This window comes from Stegostoma tigrinum, chromosome 4 (assembly GCF_030684315.1).
Source record: "Stegostoma tigrinum isolate sSteTig4 chromosome 4, sSteTig4.hap1, whole genome shotgun sequence".
In the NCBI taxonomy this organism is placed as follows: Eukaryota; Metazoa; Chordata; class Chondrichthyes; order Orectolobiformes; family Stegostomatidae; genus Stegostoma; species Stegostoma tigrinum.
In genome coordinates this window covers 5,758,333-5,777,436 of record NC_081357.1, presented here as the reverse complement: position 1 = coordinate 5,777,436, position 19,104 = coordinate 5,758,333, and the positions used below count along the sequence as shown (strand labels likewise).

At 40.8% G+C, this 19,104-nt stretch overlaps 1 protein-coding gene across 1 annotated transcript in view; it reads right to left on the bottom strand.

Moving 5' to 3' along the window:
* Window positions 1-19,104, bottom strand: part of LOC125452339 (dynein axonemal heavy chain 8-like) — a 1,009,221-nt gene that overhangs the window by 201,028 nt on the left and 789,089 nt on the right. The window contains exons 74-78 of the mRNA XM_059645685.1: window positions 13,371-13,534; window positions 11,013-11,205; window positions 9,883-10,005; window positions 8,186-8,316; window positions 3,791-3,944 (exon numbers count right to left, since the gene is read on the bottom strand). Coding sequence (XP_059501668.1) covers window positions 3,791-3,944; window positions 8,186-8,316; window positions 9,883-10,005; window positions 11,013-11,205; window positions 13,371-13,534 — 765 coding nt within the window. The remainder of the gene's footprint in view (window positions 1-3,790; window positions 3,945-8,185; window positions 8,317-9,882; window positions 10,006-11,012; window positions 11,206-13,370; window positions 13,535-19,104) is intronic.

The window sequence follows — 19,104 nt, the reverse complement described above, 5'->3', positions numbered from 1 at the left end:
GGTACGGTGCTTTGGTCAATGCTTTAAGTATAGGAGTTGGGAGGTCATGTTGTGGTTGCACAGGACATTGCTTAGCCCACTATTGGAATACAGCATTTAATTCTAGTCTCCCGGGTATAGGAAGGATGTTGTGAAACTTGAGAGAGAGTTCAGAGAAGATTGACAAGAATGCTGCCAGAGTTGGAGAGTTTGACCTTTAGGGAGAGGCTGAATAGGCTGGGGCTATTTTCCCTGAAGCATCAGAGACTGAAGGGTGGCCTTATAGAGGTTTATATAATCATGAGGGGCTTAGGTAGGGTTAATAGTCAAGGTCTTTTCCACGGGTTGGGTGAGTCCAAAACTAAAGGTTTAAGGTCACGGTGAAAGACTTAAAGGGTTCTGAGGGGCAATGTTTCCACTCAGAGGGTAGTGTGTGCGTGGAATGAGCTGCCAGAAGAAGTGGTGGAGGCTCATACAATTACAACATTTAAAGGCATTGGGATGAGTAGATGAATAGGAAGGGTTTTAGAGACATATGGGCCAAATGCTGGAAGTTGGGACTAGATTTATTTAGGATATCTAGTCGACAAGGATGAGTTGGCCCAAAGGGTCTGTTTCCGTGCTATACATCTCTATGGTTATACCACTCCAAGACACTGGAGGAGGCCGAGACGGATCATCCACTCGGCACTCCTGGCCGAAGATTGCTTTCTCATTCTGTTCATTTGTGGGATATGGGTGTCGCTGGCTGGTCAGCATTTCTTGCTTGTCCCTAGTTGCCCTTGACAACGTAGTGGTGAGCTGCCTTCTTGAACCATTGCAGCCCTTCTGCTGTTGGTTGAACCACAATGCTATTAGTGAGGAAATTCCTAGATTTTGACCCAGCGGTGAAAGGACAACGATATATATCCAAGTCAGGATGATGAGTGACTTGGAGAGGAACTTGGAGCTGGTGGTGTTCCCACATATCTGCTTCCCTTGTCCTTCAAGATAGAAGTAGTCGTGGGTTTGGAAGGTGCTGTCGGCGGAGCTTTGGTGAATTTCTTCAGTGCTTCAACATTGAGATACAGCCTTATCTTTCACACTGATGTGCTGGGCTCTTCTATCACTGAGGACAAGGATATTGTGGGGCCTCGTCCCTCAGTGAGTTGTTTAATTTTGTCCACCACCATTCATGACTGGACCTTAGGTTTGATCCGTTAGTTGTGAAATCACTTAGCTCTGCCTATCACTTGCTGCTTATGCTGTTTGGTGTGCAAGTGGTCCTGTTTCACCAGGTTGATACCTCATTTTCATGTATGCCTGGTGCATTCCTGGCATGCCCTCCTGCACTTTCCACTGAACCAGAGATGATTCCCTGGTTTGATGGTAATGGTTGAGTAGGGCAGATGCTGGGCCATGAAGTTACAGATTGTGCTGAAGAACAATTCTGCTGCTGTTGATGGCACACAGCAACTCATGGATGCAAGTCCTGAGTTGCTAAATCTGTGCGAAGTCTGTTCCATTTTGCACAATGACATTGAGAGTAACTCTATTGTGTTGTGTGGCAATGTGGAGGTGGGACTTTGCCTCCACAAAGACTGTGATCGTCGCTCTTACCAATATTATCATGGACAGATTAGTAAGGATGAGGTCAAGTATGTTTTTCCCTCTTGTTGGTTCCATCACCACCTGCTGCAGACCCAGTCTGGCAGCTATGTCCTTTAGGGCCCGACCAGCTCGGTCTATTGTACTGTTGCTAAGCCACTCTTAGTGGTGAACATTGAAATCCCCAACCTAAATTACATTTTGTGCCTTTGCCTGGAATCAATAAGTATCAGGGGGCTAACTCTCTAGTAGTTGGAATAATGCCTGGCACATCGAAAGATAGCGATGGTTGTTGGAGGTCAGTCAACTCAGTTCCAGGACATTTCTGCAGGAATTCATGAGGGCATTGTCCTGGGCCCAACCATCTTCAGCTGCTTTATCTGTGACCTTCCCTCCATCATAAAGTTGAAAGTGGGGATGTTTGCTAATAATTGCACAATTTTCAGCACCATTCACGACTCCTCTAATGTTAAAACAGTCCATGTTCAAATGCAACAAGATTCAAAAAACTCCCAAGGTTGGGCTAACAAGCAGCAAGTAATATTTGTGCCACACAAATGTCAGGCTATGACTATCATCATTAAGAGACAATTTAACCACTGGCCCTTGACATTCAATGCTGTTACAACCACTGAATCCCCTATTATCAACATCCTTGGGTTATCATTGACTAAAAAGTCAACTTGACTCACCACATTCATACAGTGGCTAGAACAGCAGGTCAGAGGCTAGGAATTTTGAGGCAAGTAACTCACTTCCTGACTCCTCAGAAGCTATCCATCATTTACAAGGCACAAGTAAGGAGTGTGATGAAATATTCCCCACTTGCCTGGATGAGTGCAGTCCCAACAACACAAGAAGCTTGTCACCATCCAGGAAACTGCAGCCTGCTTGATTGGCACCACATCCACAAGCATTCACTCCCTCTACCACCGACCCTCAGTAGCAACAGTTTACTCGCAAAATTAAACAGAAATTCACCAAAGATCCTCAGGCAGCACCTTGCAAACCAACAACCACTTTCATCCAGAAGGACAAAAGCAGCAGATACATGGGAGCACCACCATCTTCAAGTTTCTTTCCTCATCACTTACTATCCTGGCTTGGGAATATATTACTGTTATTTTCCTGTTGCTGGGTCAAAATCCTGGAATTTCCTCCTCAATAGCATGGTGGGTCAACCTAACGCACGTAGACTGCGGCGGTTCTGGAAGTTAGCTCACCAGCACCTTCTCCAGTGCAACTAGGGATGGGCAATAAATGCTGGACAAGTCAACAATACCCACATTCCACAAATGGATAATAAAAAAGTCACTCATCATCCTGACAGTGAATAATCAGCAATATAGTTTCAAGTCAGAGTGGTGCAACAAATGCTGGCCTAGATCCAGTGAATAAATATTAAAGACCTGCTGGCCTTGAGTCATAGGGAAAGTTTCTAGAAACCGTAATAAAAGATGTGATAAAAGAACAGTTAGAAAATAATGCTTGGATTGGATAGAGTGAACATAGTCTTATGAAGGGAGATTATGCTTAACAAACATTGAGAATTTTGATAATGTTACTTTTGGTATAGCGCAATAAAATATCCATAATCTATGGTAGCATCATTCAGGATTTGGATTTTAGAAAAAAAGGACAAATAATTCTGTGAAGGTGTTGTTCTTTAAAAAGTCAGAAAGACATTGCGAACATCTAAAGGGATCATTTCAAGAATGCATGTGACTTGAGTCAAGGATCCTTCTGGAGTCTGTCTTGTTCAAGGTTACCATAAACCGGATCTTAAAAATGGATAAACGAGAGCCAGTGAAGATGCTGGAGTTGAATTTTCAGAAAGCTTTTGATGAGATTCCATGCAAGAGGTTAGTTAAAATAAAATTATACTGCAATAACCATCAATGTGCAAGGCATCATTGCTGATAACCAATTCAGCATTGCCAAGCTCACAACATGGCACAAACAGAAGTTGCTGGAAAAGCTCAGCAGGTCTGATAGCATCTGTGAAGAAAAAATCTGAGTTAAAGTTTCAGGTCCAGTGACCCTTTGTCAGTACTCACAATATGGCATGTACTGGAAGCTACATCTAGGTCTTTTCATACGGAAAGAACATGTACATGCATGCGTCTGCTTCAACTCAACAAAATAAGTGACAGACATTTGTTGGTTCAGTTAGCAGGGATGGATATTGAATTTGAAGACAAGTATGGGAATATGTAATATGTACCTCTCCAGAAGAAAGCACGTTGTTGAGATATTCAAGAAACGACTCCTCCTTGATGTCATTATCAGTGAATATGAAAGTGATTCCCTTGCCTTCTGCCCCAGCTGTTCTGTACAATATTTTCAAATCATCCATTAGATTGGTGACACTGTAGGCTCTGAAAGAAATAATAAAATTACACATATTACAATGGCTCCAAAAACTTACTGAAGTGTTCAATTTGAACATCGGAAAATACTTAAAGATTCTTCACAGCCAAAGAAGGGAAATTGGGAGACCTTCTCAATACTTAGGTTAAACCAGTGTGTTTAATGGGTTTTAAAAATGGAATTCCAGGGCTTAAAGTCAAGGCTCATTTACATAAAAAAAAGACAAGACAAGCTGGCCAGTGTTTTTTGCAAGGGAAACCTAGTAGGGAAGTCAGTGGAGCAGCAATGACAGGAATTACTGGCATAATTCGGGAAGCATTGCAGAAATTCATCCCAAGGAAGAAGAAACAAATGAAGGTGAGAACGATGCAACATTGACTAATAAAAGCTGTCAGGAACAGTTAAAAAGCAAAAGAAAAAGTGCACAATGTGTGAAGATTAATAGGAAGCCAGAGGAATGGAAAATTTTTAAAACCCAACAGAGAATAACCAAAAACAAGCAATAGGTGGGAAAAATGAAATACAAGGTTAAGCTAGCTAGTAATAGAAAAAAAATTGCAAGAATTTTTTTTATATGTGTAAGAGGCAAGAAAAAAGATAGAGTGAACATTGGCCAGCTATAAAGAGAGGCTGGAGAACTAGTATTGGGGAATAAAGAAACAGTGGAGGAACTGAACCAATCTTCATCTTGGAAGACACCAGTAGCATACCAGTACTTCAAGGCTGTCGGGGAAGCGGTGAGTGTAATGACCATCACTAAGAAGAAGGGGCTGGAGAGGCTGAAAGGTCTGAAGGTGGATAAATCACCCAGACCACATCCCAAAGGTTTGAGGAAGATAGCTGAGGAGATAGCTGAGGCATTGGTGACCACCTTTCAGGAATCACTGGAAGCAGGGAGGGTCCTAAGAACTGGAAAATAGCTATTGCAACACCCCTGTTTAAGAAGTGACAGGGGCAGATGATAGGCCAGTCAGCTTGACCACTCCTTTATCTGCCCAACTGCTGCGATCTCTCGCTGCTGTTTACTCTTCTCGCCTCCTCCCAACCCATCTTCAGTATATATACACCAAACCTTTACCAGCTAACTTCAGTTCTGAAGAATAGTCACTGCACCTGAAATGATAACTCTGCTTTACCTCTGCAGGTGCTGGCAAACCTGCTGAGTTTTTCCAGCAAATTCTATTCTTGTTTCAGATTTCTAGCATTCGCAATTCTATGAACAGGTTCAAGAACAGTTTCTTCCCTGCTGTATGTCAAACTTTTGAACGGTCCTCTCAAATGTTACTTCTGATCTCTGTCTGCCATTTCTCTGTGCTGTAACGGTGTTTTCTACACTCTGTTCTGCTATCCTGATGCACTCTTTATGGTATGATCTGCCTGAATAGCATGCAAAACAGTGCTTTTCACTGTTTAAAGGTACATTTGACAACAATAAATTAATCAAGATGAACTTCATCTCCATAAGGGCTGGTGGTGGTCACTCCTACTGACACTGCAATGAACAGAAATTGGTGAGGATGAGGACAAGTATGTTATTTCCCCTCCCTACCATGGATCCAGTCCAGTAACAATGTCCTTTGGTGCTGCCAATCTAATCTTGGTGAAGGAATTTGAAGTTCCTCACCCAGAGTATATTCTCTGCCCTTGCTACTCTCATTGCTTTTTCCTAGCATTGATGAACATGGACAAACACTGATTCACTAGCTAAGAGGAGAAGGTACATAGAACATAGAACTTAGAACATTATAGCACAGTGCAGGCCCTTCAGCCCTCGATGTTGTGCCGACCCGTCATACCGATCTCAAGCCCATCTAACCTACACTATTCCATGTACGTCCATATGCTTGTCCAATGACAACTTAAATGTACTTAAAGTTGGCAAATCTACCACCATTGCAGGCAAAGCATTCCATTCCCTTACGAATCGGAGTAAAGAAACTACCTCTGACATCCGTCCTATATCTATCACCCCTCAATTTAAAGCTATGCCCCCTCGTGCTCGCCGTCACCATCCTAGGAAAAAGGCTTTCCCTATCCACCCTATCTAACCCTCCGATTATTTTATATGTTTCAATTAAGTCACCTCTCAACCTTCTTCTCTCCAATGAGAAACAGCCTCAAATCCCTCAGCCTTTCCTCGTAAGACCTTCCCTCCATACCAGGCAACATCCTAGTAAATCTGCTCTGCACCCTTTCCAAAGCTTCCACATCCTTCTTATAATGCGGTGACCAGAATTGTACACAATACTCCAAGTGCGACCGCACCACAGTTTTGTACAGCTTCACCATAACCTCTTGGTTCCGGAACTTGATCCCTCTTAATAAAAGCTAAAACACTGTCTGCCTTTTTAACAGCCCTGTCAACATAGGTGCCAACTTTCAAGGATCTGTGTACATGGACACCGAGATCTCTCTGCTCATCTACACTACTAAGAATCTTACCATTAGCCCTGTACTTTGCCTTCTGGTTACTCCTGCCAAAGTGCATCTCCTCACACTTGTCTGCATTAAACTCCATTTGCCACCTCTCAGCCCAGCTCTGCAACTTATCTATGTCTCTCTGCAACCTACAGCATCCTTCATCACTATCCACAACTCCACCGACCTTAGTGTCGTCTGCAAATTTACTAACCCATCCTTCTACGCCCTCATCCAGGTCATTTATAAAAATGACAAACAGCAATGGACCCAACACCGAACCTTGCGGTACACCACTAGTAACTGGTCTCCAGGATGAACATTTCCCGTCAACTAACACCCTCTGTCTTCTTTCAGCAAGCCAATTTCCGATCCAAACTGCTATATCTCCCACAATTCCATTCTTCCGCATTTTGTACAATAGCCTATCGTGGGGAACCTTATCGAATGCCTTGCTGAAATCCATATACACCACATCAACCGGTTTACTCTCATCTACCTGTTTGGTCACCTTCTCAAAGAACTCAATAAGGTTTTGAGGCACGACCTTCCCTTCACAAAACCGTGCTGACTATCCCTAATCAAATTATTCTTTTCTAGATGATTATAAATCCTATCCCTTATAACCTTTCCCAACACTTTACCAACAACTGAGGCAAGGCTCACTGGTCTATACACGATAATTAGTCAGAGATTTTCTTGACCATGTTTGACCTGATGCTTTGAGAATTCATGGGTTCTGAAATAAAATATGAAGACTCCCAGAGCAACTCCATCTTCACTGTATACAAATGCTTAGCTACCTCTGCTGGGTCTGCCCTGTCAATAGGCCATAGGCTCCCACAAAACAAAACTATTACTGTACTCAGATGCAGGTGACAACAATAAATCAAATTAAATCAAACTAACATCCATATTTTATTGTACCATATTGTAAAGATTTGTGGCAGACTGAAAAAATTAGAAAACAAAGAATAAAGGGTTACTAAAAAAAGGATAAAGGTAAATTACTAAGGAACACTTATGCAAAGTATAAAAATGGACAGCAAAATCTTCCATGAGTATATAAAAGGGAAGATAGTAGCTAAAGTGACCTCATTACCCCGGGCAGGCTGCATCCCTGACATGCTTACTCATCAGCAAAGGAACACCTGGAAGATCTGTTATGAAAAACACTGTATTGAGGAAATGTTTACTCAGAAAGATTAGGGAAAAGTTTATCCACAGGTACATGAGCACATAGCTGCATTCGTGAACACATTTTTCTCACCATTAACTCAGAAGATTGGAACTGTGTAAGTAATTACAGCAAGATAGAGTATTAGTGAGCATTCACAGGACATTAATCAAGGCAAAAGAGCTTCCTAACCATTAGCATTGGCTGACCTGTCTGAGATTTTCTCCAAACATTACATTAAAACTTCAACTCTCCATCAGGAATCAGAATTTTGGCATCTCACACTATGAAGTTCTCCATTCTACCTTTCTATCTGCTCCAGGCAGTCCTAGAGATTCCAGTCTACATCTCTTTCCTTTTCAGATAGGAAATCAGGAAGACAAAGAATAGATTTTAAGTGTTGCTTGCATTGCTTTTAATTGGCATGCACTAACAATTTTGTGACATCCACAAATTTTTCTGCAATTTTCAATTTTGAAGCCATATTAAGTGCAGGCAATCTGAAGTTGCACCATTCATATCAGTGTAACTAAGGATCATTGCCCACTATGTGGTCCCACAAGAATATCGATCCAGTTTGGAACGTGAATGGTGCTGACAGAATAAGGTTAATTTTCATTAACAAATACAAAACTAATACATTTATTTTAATACCTTGTTAAAGTGATCTGAAATATTTTATATCCTGCAATATAGGATGCCAGTTTTGTGAAGCTTTGTTTTCCAGAACCACCAACGCCTACCAGCAAAGCATTTCCACAGTCTGTACGGATTATACGTGATATCTGCAAAACATGTTTTTCATGCTGTCACAGGTGGAAGTTTACTTTGTCAAAGAAAAAATTGAACTGATCAAGGTTTGTCATTCTTTCAAAGTAACAGTTTAACAACAAAAATAACAACATGACATACTTAATAATCAATTAATTTTGTTAAGATTGTCCTGACAGTGCATTCATGCACTGCTGAAAAATCTGTCGGAGGGTCGTTGTGCAAACTCTCTTGTTGATAACTGTGTAGTCCATCATTATATCACAGCAAGATTACAACACAAAGCCATTAGATCCATTGCGTCTGCACCAGTTCTCGGTGAGAATAACTTCAACTATGCTCTACTGTCTTTTTCCCCCCGAAAACCTCGAAAAATATGTTCTCTTTTGATAGCTATCCCACTTCAGTTTTGAAAATAATGACTGAATCTGTCTGGTCTACAGCCGCAGAAGTGCATTTCAACTCCTAACTGTTCACTGCATTAGATACGTTTTTTTCTCATGTTAACCTATATAACCTGAACCTTTGTGAATCACTTTAATTCAGTTCCTCTATTTCTTGGCCACCAATGTGAACAGTTCTCCCCATTCAATTTGTTCAGGCCTCTCATTATTCTGAACTTCTCTATGAAATCATTCAAACTTTTCTTGTCCAAGGTGAACCATCACAGCTTTTTATTTTTGTAACTGATGTTCCATAGTCCCATTATGGTCATTACAAAGCTTCACTAAAGTTTCTCCAATGTCATCACATGCTTCTGAAAGTGTGGTCACAAGAACTGGACAGAATATTTTAGTTGCATTCAAACTGTATTTGGTTATGTCATGTTATGTTAAAGTTCACCATCCATGTTATTTTATAGTCTGTACCTTTACCTATAAAACCCAGAATCGCCTGTTTTATAAACCATTTCCCACAACTTTGACTGTCAACTTCAATGATTTATGTATATAAACTCATCTGTCTACCCATACACATCCTTCAGGATTGAATCATTTATTCCTAAAACCTTTACTCACTCTTCCTCCTGAAATTCTTTTTACTAACTTCATATTCTTCTGCATTAAATTTCAACTGCCATGCTTTTGGTAATTCATTCACAAGATACGGGTGTCGCTGGCTAGGCCAGCATTTATTGCCCATCCCTAATTGCCCAGAGAGTATTTAAGGGTCAACCACATTGCTGTGGGTCTGGAGTCACATGTAGGCCAGACTGGGTAAGGATGGCAATTACTTTCCCTAAAGGACAGTAGTGAAGCAGATGGGGTTTTTTTGGGACAATTTACAATGGATTCATGGTCATCATTAGACTGTTAAGTCCAGGCATATATTGAATTTAAATTCCACCATCTGCCGTGGCAGGATTTGAACCTAGGTCCCCAGGGCATTACCTGGGTCTCTAGGTTAACAGTCCAGTGATAATACCACTAGTCCACCTCCTCCTACCAGGTGGGATATTCCCAATAATCAAGATTGGTTTCATGATCATCATCTTACTTTTAATTCCAGATTATTACTGCAGTCAAATAGCCAGCATTTGAATGAATAAAAAAAAAAGAGTTTAAAGTTTAAATTCTCACTTTCATAATGTGTGTCATTGCATCCTTGAAGAAAACAAGATCGAGAAAACCTGATCGGACTCCTTCATTATGTTGTCTCTGATAAAACTGTAATTTTTCAGTCAGAAATTCATAGCTTGGGATCTGAAATATATTTGTAACCATTAGAATATCACAAAGAACATGTTAAAACACAAGTTATTAATCTAACATAGTAAAGAGTGAAAGTTGCCTTTGTCCCATTAGACCATAGGCTGCTCTTTTCTTCAAGAGAGATGACCGGTGACAAGTTTAATCTGAGGACTCCATGCCTCAGGAAAGGGGTAAGGTTCAGAGAATGGCATCCTTATGCTGAATTGTAGTGCGGGAATTGACCTGTTGCTGATCACTCATCAAATTGGTCTAGTGCTCACTGACTGAATTGGCCTAGTCCTCACAGACCAAGCCAGTCAAAATTACACTAATTGAACTGGCCCCCAAGACCTTACCGACCAGTCCACTACTAGTGATGTAGGCCATTGCTGGTTGAGCCCTCACTGGCCAAGCTGCCTGGAATCATTGAATTCCTACAGGATGCAAAGGGGAATTTGGTCCATCAAGTCTGCATAGACCCTCTGAACAGCATTCTATCCTTTCCCCATAGTACTGTATTTCTGATGGCTACCACTGAGCCTGAACATCCCTGGACACTAAGGATCAATTTACCATGGCCAATCCACTTTACCAGCACATATTTGGATGATGGGAGGAAACTGGAGCACCTGGCAACAACCCACAAAAGGTGAGGGAGAACATGCAAACTCCACACAGATAGCCATCCATGGCTGAAATCAAACCTGGGTCACTAGTGCTGTGAGGCAGCCATGCTCACCGACGGAGCCGCCCCAGTGCTCACCGTCGGAGCCGCCCCAGTGCTCACCGTCGGAGCTGGTCTAGTACAAAACCATAAAGTTGAGTAGACTACCAACCCAACCGGATGGATAAACTATTTGATTTCATCCTCACCAAACTCCATGCCACAGATGGAATTAAAAATAGATTGAAGTGAAAGACATTTTCAAGGCAGATGGTTGTGAAGATTTACCAACTGTAAATAGACCTTAATGCACAAGCACAATAGTAGAAGTAAAGCTGACAATGAAGTGATGTACCATTTCATAGATTTTTGGGACAACAAATACGTAATCGTCAGGCTCATCACCAGTTGGCTCTGGGAGGTCACGAAGAAAATCAACGAAGTACGGCTCTTTGTGAAGCTTTTCTGCCAGTTGTCTTCCAATGTTGTCTTCAACAACACGTGTCACTGCATTTTCAAACCAATACCTGTCCTCTTCGCTTACGAATCTATTAAATCACATAAAAGTCAATAATTAATCTTCACTAACTTTATTGCAATGAACTGGCCCACTGTACAAAACATTAGTCATATAGTTTTATGCATGAGTGGTTAATTTGTGTAAACATGATTTTCCACAGGTACAGATGTGGAATATAAATTATCAGATTATAACATGACCAAAGAACATTGCATGATGGACTGCTAATGGTGTGAATTGCAAAAGGAATGAATGTTTCCTAAATAATAAAGCAGTGAGTGGGATTTTTGAAGTAGTAAATGTATTAATTACATTAATCGAAGATCCAAAGACGGAAAGGGAAACAAGAAGGGTTCATTTATTAAAGAATCAATTTTTTTTTAAAAATGACTTTTCTCCCTTCAGGATTTTTCCAAAAATCAAACAGGCTTAATTTTTTAAAGTTACATGAGGATGGAATACCTCATGCATTCTTTAACTTCAGTATTTTCAGTGCTCAGGCCTAGAAGGTTCATCTGGACAACTGACTCAAGACACTGGGTAGTCCTAATGACTGGCTATGATTCTTAATACTACAGACGAAGAAGATGTCATGGAGTAGATATTCAAGAAGACGCTGCTGGGAAGCCACTGAGGAGGATTCTGGGAGTAGCTGGGTCATTCACTTTGACTGAGAGGGCACACAGAAGAGCCGGTGTCAGAGAATGGGGCAAGAGCATCCAACAGAGGGTGCTGCTTAGTAGTGACTGAGGAGGATTCTGGATGAGTCAACTCAGTGACCAGTGACCACCCAGGAGTGAATTAAAAAGAGGCAATCTCTAGCTAAGTGGCCATTTTGAGAAGGGCTATTCTGTGGTTGAAGTGCTGCTGAAAGTTTAAGCATGAGGTTTGATGAATACTAGGCTTTGGTGAGGAGGACTATCATCAAAGACTAGCAAAGGTAAGATACTGTTTTTTGTCTTACAGTGAAGGCTTTGAGATGGCAGTTAGTGAAATGGTATATTCGTCCTGCCATAAATGGGTAATCAGGAAACAGTCCAGTTATACCACTAGATCATGATCAGGTAGGCTAATTGGACGAGGAATGGCAAATGAAATCTAATTCAGATAAATCTGAGATGCTGCATTTTGGGAGGGAAAATCAGGGCGGGATGTACATGATAAATGGTAAGGTCTTTGGGGAATGTTGCTGAAGAAAGAAATCTTGGGGTGCAGGTTCCTTGTAAGTGAAGTTGCAGGTAGACAGGTATTGAAGAAGGCTTTCAGTACTCTTGCCTTCATTGGTCAGTGCTTTGAGTATAGGAGTCAGGAGATCATGTTGCGGCTATATAGGACATTGCTTAGGCCACTTTTGGAATACTGTGTGCAATTCTGGTCACCCTGCTATAGGAAAGGTGTTGTTACACTTAAAAAGGTTCAGAAAGGATTTGCAAGTATGTTGCCAGAATTGGAGGGTTTGAGCTTTGGGGAGAGGCTGAATAGGTAGGGTTACTTTCCCCTGGACTTCGGAGGTTGAAGGATGACCTTACAGAAATTTTTAAAATCATTGAGGGGCATGGATAGTCAAGGTCTTTTCCCGGGGATAGGGGAGTCCACAACTTGAAGGCAAGGGTTAAAGTGAGGGGAAAAGATTTAAAAGGAGCCGAAGGGACAATTGTTTCACTCAGAGGATGGTGCGTTTATGGAATGGCATGCAATAAGAAGTGGTGAAGGCTGGCACAATTACAACATTTAAAAAGCATCTGGATGGATATTTGAAAAGATAGGGTTGAAAGGGATATGGGCCAAATGGGACTAGATCAGGTTAGGATATCTGGTCGGCACGGATGAGCTGGACCGAAGGGTCTGTTTCCTGCTGTACATCTCCAAGGCTCTGACTATTCACTAGACATAAAACAAAAAAAATGAATATGAGCAGACCCTTCAGCCCCACACTGAATTCCCAATTGTACCATTATATTCTCAAATATTGCAACTTGGTTACAAACTTTGGTGCTGCTTTGTTTTACTCTATTAATTAATATGCAAGATGAAAAAATGGACAGAAAAGTTTTAAGGTTAAGAACCATTACACCTATTAAAGTGTTGTCACCAAGTAAATTAAAACTAGATACTTAAATTAATGACTCAGTAATATGACATATTTACAGAAATAACATTTAGTCTAATTTCCCTATTAAACAATGTAATTACCTGTCTGCAATAACCCTGGTGCATTCATGTTTGAACAAAGCTAGGAGTGTCTCCAGATCAGAGCATTCCTCAGCCATGATGTTCAACATTCCTTGCCAAATGCGAGATAGATCCCTCAGATTAAAGATGTAATGAAATTTAGCTGGAGTAGGTAGCATTTTTACCTAAAAGAAGAAGATTTGCATGAAATAAACACAGTGAGTTTAATCTGGGATGACAAGGTGACCTGGCATTTGTGACTAGGAATTGTTTTTCAATGCCTGGAATTGTTGTTCACTGGCTTTGATGGAAAAGAAAATCAGACTTGCTGAAAAGAGGTTACCATTTCAGTAATGCTTGTTTCCCTCTTGCGTCAAAGAATAGAATCACCTTTCTAAAAGTTTAATCCTAATTACCGGAGGTACATAAGAGTAGCCCATTCAATCATTGACTCTTCTCCAAAATCAAATGGGGTCAAGTTGATCTGATATTCATCAATTCCACTTTCCTGTCCCTTCCCCATTATCCTTATTCCACTGCAGATTAAGCTGATAAAACCTCACAAAACAGGAGTAAAATTAAGCCATTTGGCCCAATGAGTCTGCTCTGCCATTCGATCATGGCTGGGATGTTTCTCAACCCCATTCTGCAGCCTTTTCCCCATTTCCCTGTATCCCCTTACTAATCAAGAACCTACCTATCTCTGTGTTAAACATGTTCAATGGCTAGGCCTCCACAGCCATCTGTGGCGATGAGTGCCACTAATTCACCATCCTTTGGTTGAAGAAATTACTCCTCATCTCAGTTCGAAAGGTTATCCCTTCACTCCGAGACTGTGCCGTTGGGCTCTAGTCTCTTCTACTACTGGACACATCTTCTCCACATCTAATCTATCCAGGCCTCTCAGTTTCCTGTAAGTTTGAATCAGATCCCTCCTCATCCTTCTAAACTCAATCGAGTACAGACAGAGCTCTCAACCGCTGCTCAAATGTAAAGCCATTCATCCTCAGTATCATTTTTGGAAACCTCCTCTGGACTTACTCCAAAACCAGCACATTCTTCTTTAGCTACGGAGCCCAAAATATTCCATATATGGTCTGGCTGGCCAGAGCATTACACAGCCTCAGTGATGCATTCCTGCACTTGTACTGTAGTCTTCCCCAAATGATTACTAACATCGCATTTGCCTTTCTGACTGCTAACTGAACCTACATGTTAACGTTAAGAGAATCCTGAACAAAGACTCCTTTGTCCCCTTGTGCTTTACATCTCTGAAGCCCGTGGTGCATTTAGAAAATAGCCTTTGCTTCAATTCTTCCACCATAGCCAACAACCTCATATTTTCCCAAAGTGCATTCTATCTGCCATTTCTCTGTCACACATCTAGCTTGTCCAAGCCCTTCTGCAACCTCCCTGCTTCCCCAACACTACTTGCCCCTCCATCTACCTATGTGTCATCAGCAAAATTAGCAACAATGCCCTTGTTTTCTTTGTTCAATTTGTTCATGTATAACTTGAATAATTGTGGTCCCATCATTGATTCCTGCAGAACTCGGCTAGTCAGCAGCTACTAACCTTGTAAAAGACCCCTTCACCCCCACTCTCTTCCTTCTGCCAGTCAGCCAATCCTCTATTCATGCTAGTAACTTGCCCTACCACCATGGGCTCTTTTCTTATTTAACAGCTTCCTGTGTGGTATCTTGTCAAAAGCCTTCTGGAAATCCAAATGGATCATGTTCTCTGGCTCTCCTTTGACTAACTTGCTCATTACCTTCTCAAAGAATTTGAACAGATTTGTCATGCATGACCTTCCCCCAAAGAAGCTATCCTGACTCAGGCCTGTTTTACCATAGACTTCCAAGTGCTGCACAATTTCATCCTTAATAATGGACTATAAAATGTTATCAATGACCAAGGTCCAATGGCCACTTCTGTCACTTTCTGGCCTTCTTAAAAAAAACACTTGCAATCTTCTTTTATATTACAAGCTAGCTTAATCCCATATTTCATCTTCTCCCTACTTACTGTTTTTTCTATTTGTCTTCTGCTGGCTCTCAAAAGCATCCCAATCCCATGGCTTCCTGCAAATTTTCATCATAAACATGGGATGAATTTTTGGTCTGCCTCCTGAATTATCCTCAGAAATTCATGCCATTGTTGCTCCACTGCCTTCTCTGTTAGACCCTTCTTCTAATCAAATCTGGCCAGTTCCTTCCTTATTTATTTGCAGTTACATTTACTTAATTGGGTTAGCATTACAGCTGATTCCAGCTTCCCTCTCTCAATTGCAGGGTGAATTCCATCATTTTATGGTCACTGCCTCCTAAGGGTCCTTTTACCTAATCAAGTCTGCCTCATTACACATCACCAAACCAAGAATTGCCTATTTGCTCATGGAGTCTTACCATAGCTGCTCCAAAAAATACCATTGCACATACAATCTATGAATTTTTTTTTGGCATGTGCTATCAACCTGATTTTCCCACTCTGCTTGTGTGTTGAAGTCCATTCTCACTCGCCTTTTCTATCTTCAGATTTATTTTCTGCCTCACATCCTGATTACTGCTAGTCATCCTGAACATAACTCCCGTCAGGACCTTTTGTCCTTCGTGGTTCATCAACTCCACCCACACAGATTCTATGCCTTCGGACCCTACATCAATATTGATTTCATTTCATTTCTAACTAACAAGGTAACCTCAACCCCTCTGCCTATCCTTTCAATAGAACACATGTCCTTGAATATCTCTTCCAAGCCCTAGTCACAATATCTATCCATCAATTTCAATTTATGCTACAAGCTCATATAAATTGTTTTGTGTACTGCACTAATTTAAGAGCCACTATCCTCAGTCCTGTTTTGACCACCTCTTCTCATAGTTATCCCCTTATCTGCTTTTCCTGATGCTATATTCCTGACTCCTTCCATGATTTCTGTCCTATTACTTGATTTGGAAACTTTAATAATCTCTCCTGAGCCCTCCCCTCTTTTAACATTGTAAAAACCCTTATGACCTTCATTTACCTTGAACTGTGCCATTCATTCCTGTAATTTATTCCAAATGCTTCATACCTTTAAGATGCAAATCTTGTTAAAAATCTGACTATCTTAGCCTTGGATATATTTAAGAACCCATTCTCTACAGTTGTCTGTGGTAAAGACTTCCACGGATTCACTAATTTCTGAGAGGAGAAAATCTACTTTATCTCTGTCCTAATTGGGTAGCATTCAGTCTGAGATTATGCCCCTTGTTCATACATTTATCCACAAGGGTAAACAGTGTTTCCACATTTAGGCTTATATCTTGTATGTTCCACTAAGTTCACCTCAGACATCTGAACTCCAATGAGTACAGGCCTAAACTCCTCAACATCACCATACCAGACCCTAAGACCATGAGAGAAAGGAACCGGAGTAGGCCATTTGGCCCTTGATCTTCTTGCACCGTTCAATAGGATCAAGGCTGACCTAATATTCATCATGTCCACTTTCCTGCATTTTCCCCATAACCCTTTATTTCTATCGCAACACCCCCCCAACAATCAATCAAGAATCTCTCTATCTCAGCCTTAAATATATACAAGGACTCTGTTCCCACAACTTTCTGTGGCAAGCAGGTCCAAAGACTCTCAACTTTCTGAGCGAAGAAATTCCTCCTCCTCTCAGTCTTAAGATACCATCCCTTTACTATGAGGCTATGCCCTCTGGTCTTAGACGATCAGCATTTCCTTAAAAATTGTTTATGCTTCAATGAGATCACTACTCATTCTTCAAAATTCCCATGAGCAGATCTGCAATCTGTTTAGCCTTGGCTCATAAGACAATCCTTCCATACCAGGGATTAGCCTAGTGAACTTTCTTTGAATTGCCCCAGAGAAATAATATCTTTCCTTAAATAAGAGGACCAAAACTGCTTCAGATGTGATCTCACCAGCACCTTATACGGTTGCAGTAAAATTTCTCTACTATTATACTCCAGCCCCCTTGAAATAAAGGTCAACATTTCATTTGGCTTCTTGATTACCTGCTGCAACTTTGTGCTAGCTTTCATTTTTGTGCACAACTACCTCAGGTTCCTATGTGTTGCAGCTTTCTGCAAATTTTTCTCCATTGAAATAATACTCTAGCTCCATACAAACCAAAAGAACTGTTCTCAGGAAGAGTCACCGGACCCGAAACGTTAACTCTGTTTTCTTCTTCACAGATGCTGCCAGACCTGCTGAGCTTTTCCAGCAACTTTGTTTTTGTTCCTGTTTTAATACTCTGCTCTATTGTTCTTCCAAATGAACTTCACATTTTCCCACATTATACTCCATTTACCAACTTTAGCCTATTTACTTAACCCATCAATATTGCTTTGTAAGCTGTTCATATCCCTCTTGCAACCTGCCTTTCCTTTTACTTTTGTATTTTTCACAAATTTGGCTCCAGTACATTTGCTTCTGTGTTCAAAGTCATTAATATTTGTATCTAGAACAAGAAATCCACTGACCTTGATAGCTTGCATTCTAGGATCCTAAAAGAAGGAGCTACAGATATAGTTGATGCATTGGTTGTAATTTTCAAAAAATCTTTGTATTCTGGAGAAGTGCCTGAGATTTGGAAATGCGAAATCCTGATATTCAAAAAGGGTGGCAAAAAGAGGTTAACTGCAGACCAATTAGCTAATACCTTTTGTTGGAAAAATGTTGGAATCAATTAATAAGGAAGTAATTGTGGCACTTTTGGGAAATCATAATCTAATGAAACAGAGTCAGTGTGGCATCATGGAAAGGAAATCCTACCTGACTGTTAAATTAGAGTTTTTCAAAGAAGGTCCAACCATAGTGGATAGACGGGAACCAGTAAATGTGTTGTATTTGGACCTCCAGAAAGCATTTGACAAAGTTCTGCAAAGTTGAGGTCATAAAAACCCAGTTTGTTGGAAATAGTGCAAAAACAAAGTTGCTGGAAAAGCTCAGCAGGTCTGGCAGCATCTTTGAAGGAGAAAACAGTGTTAATGTTTCGGGTCCAGTGACCTGAGAACTCCGTTCTGAGGAAGGGTCACTGGACCCAAAACGCTAACTCTGTTTTCTCCTTCACAGATGCTGCCAGACTGGCTGAGCTTTTCCAGCAACTTTGTTTTTGTTCCTGATTTAGAGCATCCACAGTTCTTTTGGTTTTTGTTGGAACTAGTATATTGGCATAGATAGAGAATTGATTAATGGGCAGGAAACAGCGAGTAGGGATTAGGAGTTCTTTGTCAGGTCAGTAACTTGTAATCAGTGGGGCACCACAGGGATCAGGACTGAACACAAATGTCTACATTATATATTATTAACTTGGAGGAAGGAAGCAAATGTAATATAGCCATATTGCAGATGACAAAAAAATAGGTGGAAAGGCTTGTTGTAATAGGAATATATATATAGTTTACAGAGAGCTATGATAGGTTAAAAAAGTGAGAAAAAGGTTGAAATGGAGTGTAATATGGGAAAATGTGAAGTTGTTCATTTTGAAAGGGAGAACAAAAGAATAGAACACGAGTTAAATGAGAAAAACTGCAGAAAACTACAACACAAAGGGATGTGCTATCTGTGTGCAAATCACAGAAGGCTAGCACATAGGTTTAACAGACAATCATGAAGGTTAATGGAATGTTGGCCCTTATTTCAATGGGGTTGAAGTATAAAAGTAGGAAAGTCTGATGTAAATAAAGTGCCTGTGAATACTGCGAACAGTTCTGGCACTGCTATTTAAGGAAAGCTATTGTTT